This window comes from Tripterygium wilfordii, chromosome 1, assembly GCF_013401445.1.
Source record: "Tripterygium wilfordii isolate XIE 37 chromosome 1, ASM1340144v1, whole genome shotgun sequence".
NCBI lineage: Eukaryota > Viridiplantae > Streptophyta > Magnoliopsida > Celastrales > Celastraceae > Tripterygium > Tripterygium wilfordii.
Window position 1 is genome coordinate 5,978,532 of NC_052232.1, and position 7,820 is coordinate 5,986,351.

At 36.4% G+C, this 7,820-nt stretch overlaps 1 protein-coding gene across 1 annotated transcript; it reads left to right on the plus strand.

Moving 5' to 3' along the window:
* Nucleotides 1-355: 355 nt before the first annotated feature.
* On the plus strand, nt 356-3,088 carry LOC120001544 (protein SRG1-like). Its single transcript, XM_038849928.1, has 4 exons — nt 356-645; nt 752-993; nt 1,068-1,392; nt 2,591-3,088. Exons 1-4 carry the CDS (start codon nt 406-408, stop codon nt 2,876-2,878), a joined length of 1,095 nt encoding a protein of 364 aa, XP_038705856.1. The 5' UTR covers nt 356-405; the 3' UTR covers nt 2,879-3,088.
* The last annotated feature ends 4,732 nt before the right edge of the window (nt 3,089-7,820 follow it).

Below are 7,820 nucleotides of genomic sequence, written 5' to 3' on the forward strand. Positions count from 1 at the left end.
GATTCAACATGTAAATCTCTTTCCAAAAAGACCCATTGTTGATAGGTATAACATGAGCATTCTTAATTATGTATACATTGTTTTTGAAACATTGTATACAAATCTGCAACACTTAAAACAATATAATTACGTACAAAAAAATGTAATAAGATATTGTGTTAAAACAATGTAATGGCCACATGATTATAGAAGGTTATGTATGAAAAATCCTATAGATATATATCATTTCCGTATATTCTATTGATCTGGGTCCACTATGTCTTCTTGTGGTTGGTCCACTATGTCTTCTCGTGGTTGGGTGAACTATTTGCTATAAATAAGAATCTTAATTTGCCAAAACAACACACCACTGAACTCTCTTGCTAGGTACAAGTGATAATAGTGTCCTCATCTTAAGTTAAACTAATGGCCTTTCCAACCAATGGTGATTCAGCTATGATCAGTGTCCAGGAGCTCATCAAAGAGCCCTTGATGTTGGTCCCACAACAATACATCCGTTTGGGTGATCAAGGACCTTCAACTACTGTTCTCTTTGATGATTCAAATCTCTCACCTACTCTGCCAATTCTTGACATGAAACTGTTGGAGTCAGATCATGAGCTTCACAAATTGCATTCAACCTGCAAAGATTGGGGTTTCTTTCAGGTTTTTAATTAATAATTCTCTCTCTTTTGATTCACTATTGTTCCAGGAACAAACCCATAAAAGATTTTTTTAAAAAAAATGTTACTGTTGTGGTATGCATATGCAGGTGGTGAACCATGGTGTAAGTTGTTCATTAATGGAGAAACTAAGATACGAGATTGAAGAGTTTTACAAGCTTCCTGTAGAGGAGAAAATGAAGTACAAGATAAGGCCAGGAGATGTTGAAGGGTACGGAACGATTGCCCGAGGCGAAGGAACGCTTGACTGGGGAGATAGGTTCTATATGATAATCAATCCCCTCACCAGAAGAAAACCATATCTATTTCCAGAGCTCCCTTCATCTTTAAGGTTTCCTCTCTATATCTCCCCTTCGTCAAAATATAAAAGAAAATATTAAGAAATTTTCTTTTTCTCGCATGCAGGAATACCTTAGAGCGTTATATAACCGAGTTGCAAGAACTCGGCATGAAACTTCTTATGGTTATGGCGAGGGCTTTAAAGATAGAGAGAGAGGAAGTGATGGAGTTGTTTGATGATGGGATGCAGTCGATGAGGATGACTTATTACCCTCAATGTCCACAACCAGAGCTGGTTATGGGGATTACGCCTCATTCTGATGCGACCGGAATCACCATCCTTAACCAGCTTAATGGGGTGGATGGTCTGGAGATTAAGAAAGATGGGGTTTGGATACCTGTGAAATTTCTACCAGATGCCTTTGTGGTGAATGTAGGAGACATATTAGAGGTATGCTTCACACGTCATTATCTCTCTCTATTGCCCTATATATATATATATATATTATTTATTTACATAACAAGATTTACATGATTGACGGAAGAATAAATCCTTTGGGTTTCAGAATTCAAATTGCAAGAACGTGTTGCAATTAGATTCAATGCCTATACTATCGAATGAAAGCAAAAGGGTGCCTTTTCGCCTATTCTCTACTTTATCCACTCAAATATCAGTATTAGTTATCTCCTTTATTATTTGTGTTTATCTTTTACAATTTCAAATAAAAACTAAAAATATTTAATAATAAGATAATTATTGACTATATATTACTTTTAGAAAAAATAAAATTAATTATGAATAAAAATTAATGTTACTTTTAATAAATTAATAAAATATATTAATCAGTAATAAACTACATCTTGTCGCACAAGTAACATACGAGACACACCCAAGCCACTAATTGAAGTGATAAAGATGATGTGTATCACTATGATGATTAGGGTTCGAATCCCCTTTCTTCCATTTAAAAAAAATACATGACGAGATAATATATATATATGTATATATATATATATATATATATTTTATTATTTTTATTTGAGTAGAGACTCAGTTGTCAATCTCTACAAATAGAGATCCGTGTCTATTTTACCTGCTTGTTGGAGATAATGATGCATGTGATTTTTTGTTCAAATCTATATTCTTTAATCTCTATTTTAGCTACCGATTTGCCATTAGAGTTCAATGGAATGCTCTAATTATATGTAAACATCCTCCATTTTCATATCATGTAAAGTGAAAACAATTAATATAAAATCAAAAAAATTAATATTTTACTATTATTAAGAACAAGGAACTCTTCCTTCTCGCCTACAAACAATTAAGAATAAAATAAATATATTGCTCATAAAAAGCTAGAAGTCATTTTTTAATTATAAAAACAACAAAATCATATTAGTTCAACAAAATCATATTACCACTAATCGCATGTTCGCTCTTGTATAATCGTTCAATCAATCTCTGCGTATATCATTTGATATGAGTTAATAAACAAGCAATAGAAGATCACATAGTTAGCTCGTTACAAAAGAGATATATATTGAATAGAGATTAACATAAATCTCGCTAAATACATAAATCTCTCTAAATATGAAATGATCAGTTTCAACTAATTCTTGTCTCTCTTGATTATCGAGTATTTTTGCAGATTTTAAGCAATGGGGTTTATAGTAGCATAGAGCACAGGGTCACGGTGAATTCAAAGAAAGAAAGGATCTCCATATCTTTCTTCATGAACCCTAAATTTGAGGCTGATATTGGACCTATTTCAAGTCTAATCAATTTACAAAACCCCCCATTATTCAAGAAATTAGGGATGGAGCAGTACGTCAAAGATTTCTTCTCTCGCAAGCTCAACGGAAAATCGCATCTGGAGCGTATGAAAATCGAAACTGATCAGGTCTCATGGGGAACACCAGGTGATGCCAAAAATTAACAGATAATTGCTGCGGGTTTAGCAGTAAATATATTATCCTGCGTTGCGTGTAGTAAAATAGTATGTTGTGGTGTGGCGTTGAAATAAAATCATATTTATATGATGTGTTTTTACATGGTTTTGTGTGTTTGATGTATGTAATCACTATTTGTACGTATAAGTAAATAAAAACGCAGGGTCGCTTATGGTGTGTGCCTAAATTGAATGTTATATACATTTTCCCAACTCTTCGATCTCTTGTATTTGATTAGGTCTCATCTTAAAAGACGATCTACTCTGAGAGTCCGTCTTACGTGGTAAATTAGGGAGTAGTTGTTGGAATATCAAATTAGAGTGATGGAGGTGTTCCTATAATTGAGGAACCTATTACAGTTATGAGATAGAAATAGGAAACCTTTTGTATCAATCCCTATAATTGTGTATAATCTCCTTCTACAGTTATGTTAATTGTTGTAATCATAGCTAGCATACACACTTGTATATATACAAAGTAAAGTATCAATGAGAAGTATTAGAAAAATATTCTTTTATATGGTATCGGAGCCACCTCCGACTTCCTCACGTTAACCCTAGGAATAGGAGCAAGCTCTTTTTTTTTATGATCTTTGCCTCTGTTTTTTTCGCCTACACACCACCTACACACATCATGTCTTTATCTCACAATGATACTACCTTACCCGTACCCGTGAAAGCCATTACACCTACAACTGTCAACCCAAATCTTCCTCTACAGGAAGTATCCTCCTTATTAACCCCTGAATGATTGGATGGCACGAACTATATAGAGTGGTCTTTGAATGCTCAGAATAAATTTGAGGCCGAAAACGTTGGGGATTTATCTCGAGTACTAAGACTGCTTCAGCCGACACTTCCTCCATCGAATATGAGGCTTGGGAAGATGAAAATTGCATGATTAAATCATGATTACTTGATGCCATTACTAAGGATATCAGATCCTTGTTTTTATGATTACCTACTGCCAATGAAATCTGGGATTCTGTCAAACTAACATACTCAGTCAGTCAAGATGCTTCCAAGGCATATCAATTGCATTGTGATGTAATATATATTCGTCAAAACGGTGGTTCTGTTATTGCATTTTTTGAAAAATTATGCAAATTGTGGCATGAATATGATGTTATTGATGATTGTAGTATGGATTGCCCTACTGATATTGCGAGATACAAAACCAAAGTTAATTCCCAAAGAGTGTATGTTTTCCTAGCTGGCCTGGACTCTCACTTGGATGGGATTCGCAGTCGAGTTCAGTCCACAGCGCTTCTCCCAAATCTTCAAAATGCCTATGCAATGGTATGTGCAGAAGCAAACCGACATGATGCTATGATGGGAAACACAACTATAGATGGCGCAGCTATGGTCTCACGTAAACTTTATCTCGGTATGATTCGAAGAAAGGAGTCCGCAAGTGTAATCATTTTAATGCCACAATCATGTTGTTGAAACATGTTTTAAACTACATGGTTATCCTGACTGTCATCCTAAAGGTAAGAAGGCAGCTAGTACAAACTCTATTCTCAAGCGTGTTGCTTCCCAAGCATCTACACCAACTGCCCCTACTGTCGGTCTCGTGGCCCAGACTCAAATTGGTATGTCCAAATCTACTCTTAGTGTTTCTTCTTGTACTGAGTCTAGAGATTGGATAATTGACACAGGTGCTACTGATCATAAGTCATACAATTCCTCTAGCTTTACCCAATTGTCCAACTCTTATTCTAAAACTGCCATCACAAATGCCAATGGTGGCTCATCTCTAGTTGCTGGCATTGGTACAATTATTTTACCTCATTCCTTACCTATTTTTTTTGTTCTATTTGTTCCATCTTTGGCCTGTAATTTACTCTCAGTAAATCAATTTATCAAGGCTTATAATTGTGTTGGTTTGTTTTTCCCTACTCACTGTATTTTTCAGAGCTTTCATAACAAAGAGGGGATTAGCAGTGGTAAGATGCGTGATGGATTGTACTATCTAGAAGGTGGTGCTCCGCAAGTTAATAAAAGTTCGGCACATGCTGTGAGTTCTCAACAACTAACAGACAATATCGAGCAAATATGGATGTGACATAAAATATTAGGCCATCCATCATTAGGTTGTCTTAGACGTCTTTTTCCTTCATTATTTATTAGTTGTAATATTTCACATATGGTTTGTGAGACTTGTGCTCTTGTTAAGAGTCATCGTACCCATTTCCCTTTATCTACAAATAAAAGTACGACTCTTTTTTCATTGATACATTCAGACGTATGGGGACCATCTCCTGTCTCTACACCCACTAGAATGAAATGGTTTGTTACATATGTGGATGATTGCACCCGAATGACTTGGGTATATTTGATGAAACATAAAAGTGATGTATGCATGATATTTCGACTTTTCTATCAAATGATACTCACACAATTTGGTATTTCTATCAAAGTTATTCGAATAGATAATGGGGGTGAGTTCTTTAAGCCAGAATTGACTGATTCTATGCACTCTGCGGGTGTCATTCATCATACTTCATACCCTGAATCTCTGCAACAAAATGGCACAGCAGAGCGTAAAAATAGACATCTCCTGAAAATTTCTCTCTCTTTGTTGATTGGAGGTAATACTCTGAAATATCTATGGGGTGAAGCTCTTAGTAGTGCTATTTACTTAATGAATAGAACACCTTCTAGTGTTCTTTCTTTGCAAAGACCTTTGGATGTGCTGATCGATCACTGTACTCCTTTACCAATTGTCCGTTTGGCTCCTCGCATTTTTTGATGCATAGTTTATGTGCACTTATCACCCAAACACCACACTAAACTTGATCCAAGAGCATTGAAATGTATCTTTGTTTGATATGGAACAACTCAGAAAAGATATAAATGTTATCAGCCTGCCACCCATAAATTTTACACTTCCATGGATGTTGTTTTCCATGAATTTGAACTGTACTACTCCATCAACGATCAATAATCCAAGGTTACCGAAGAACCCTACACAGCACGGAATACTTAGATTTTGATTCTAAGTATGATGAATATGGAGACATCCCGAATACCGTAAGTACTGATCATCTTAATGACGTTGGTACTAGTCTCGTTGGTGAAGCTAGTACTAGTCAACATGATGGTTCTGTTAATGAAACTGGTACCGGTCTTGCCGAAGTTGATATGACTAGTATAGAAGATGCTCCTATAGATCCAAATGTTGATGGTCTTGATCTGGTCGACTCTCACCAACTAGATAGTATAATCGATATCACGCCACCATCTCTGCACAACCCCTCTTTTACAATCCCTGAGGTACCTCATTCTCTTTCAAATGTTATTTCTAAAAATGTTTCTACACCTCACTTCTACACCTCACTACACACTTCCACCACGTACTGATGTAATAATTCTCGCAAGTGCACAAGAGTACGTATAGCACAGTGTAAGCAAGTACGAGGTCGATCCCACAGAGACAAGTTAATTTAAATATTGTACCTAATTTAATGAATGAATTGAATGAAATTAAGAGAATGGGAGAATGATTGATGTAAGTAGCCTAAACTAACAAAGAAGCAAAATTCAGAATTTTATCATCGAGATGAGAGAAGCCTAGGATAATGATTTCACCTAACAATCATATCACAAGCATTCAATTAATTAACACACAATTATGGTCACAATTCAAGTGTTGATTCTTTCTTAAATATGTTGGTTCGTTCGTTCGTGGTGCCAACAAATATTATTAGCAATGTATCAATCCTATTCGGTTCGTAGTCGTTAACCCAATGCTAATAACTCATTATGTTCTAAAGAACTATAACAACATATCAATCCCCTAAACCATGTTCATGGCAGTCGACAATTGATTTTCTTAATTCTGATTCCACTAAGACACGTGAATTTGGTTCGTTCCTTAGTCCTAGCTAGATAAGCCTAATTGAGCATTCAATTGGTGATCAGGCAATCAAACAAACAATAGACTATAAGCATGGTAACTAAAGATAAGAATCATGAACCAAAATCATACATTCATTAAATCAAATAGCTTGTAATATTCATGCTACGCTACATCACACCCTAGCAATAAGAAAAACTAGAGAGAAGAACAAAAACAAATTTTAAAGGTCATAGAGAATATGACTCTCCAACTCTCCTTCTATTATGCTAGAGGACTCACTTTTATATGAAAAACCTAGACTCCAAAAGTTTCCTTCACGTGCAACTCTTCTATTTCTAATTGAAGTACTTCTCGACTACGTAAAATCTCCTCCTTAATTGACTTGTTTCGCACAGTTTCCTCTCCTTAATAGTCGGCTTTCTTTCCAGTTTCCTAATTTTAGTCCACCAAATCTTCCTTTGCCTTGTTTGATGTCATACCTCTATAATGAATACCCTCCACACGGGATAGGGGCCCAAGTCTGGCATCACAAGTTTAGGCCTAACTCTCTATTGAAAACCCAGATTGACAATAAGAGGTTTGTCCTCCCTTATAAGCTAGACTCCAAATCCATCATCTTTCTATATGGGATTCTCATCAATCCTCCCCCCTTGGGAGCATGCACGACCTCGTGCATGACCTTGACTGTACCATTTCGGCATACGGCCCACTTATCGCCCCAAGCATTGCGAGCGAAGGTCACATAGCCTTGCTAGGTCCAATGGATCTAGGGCTTTCCCCGTTACTTTTAACGGTCTTTTTCTTTCTATTTTTTTAAATGTCTTTTTTTCTCTTTTCCACTACGCCCACAATGGACACGGCCCACTGTCTGCTAACTAAACTCCACAAAGGAATGGGCTCTAGGGGAGGCCGCCTACGATAGTGTCAGCCCATGGATTTGCACGCAAGCGCGTGCGCTCTCAATGAAAGCACCAATGATGAATACCCACCACACAGGATGGGGGCCCAAGTCTAGACTCCAAATCCACCATCTTCTGATGTGAGATTCTTATCACTCTTTTTCTT

Bases quoted from the DNA above. Each gene is read 5' to 3' on its own strand.
- LOC120001544 (XM_038849928.1), top strand. From the start codon at position 406: ATGGCCTTTCCAACCAATGGTGATTCAGCTATGATCAGTGTCCAGGAG. The intron at 646-751 runs GTTTTTAATTAA...ATGCATATGCAG, and splicing joins AAGATTGGGGTTTCTTTCAG to GTGGTGAACCATGGTGTAAG. The intron at 994-1,067 runs GTTTCCTCTCTA...TCTCGCATGCAG, and splicing joins GAGCTCCCTTCATCTTTAAG to GAATACCTTAGAGCGTTATA.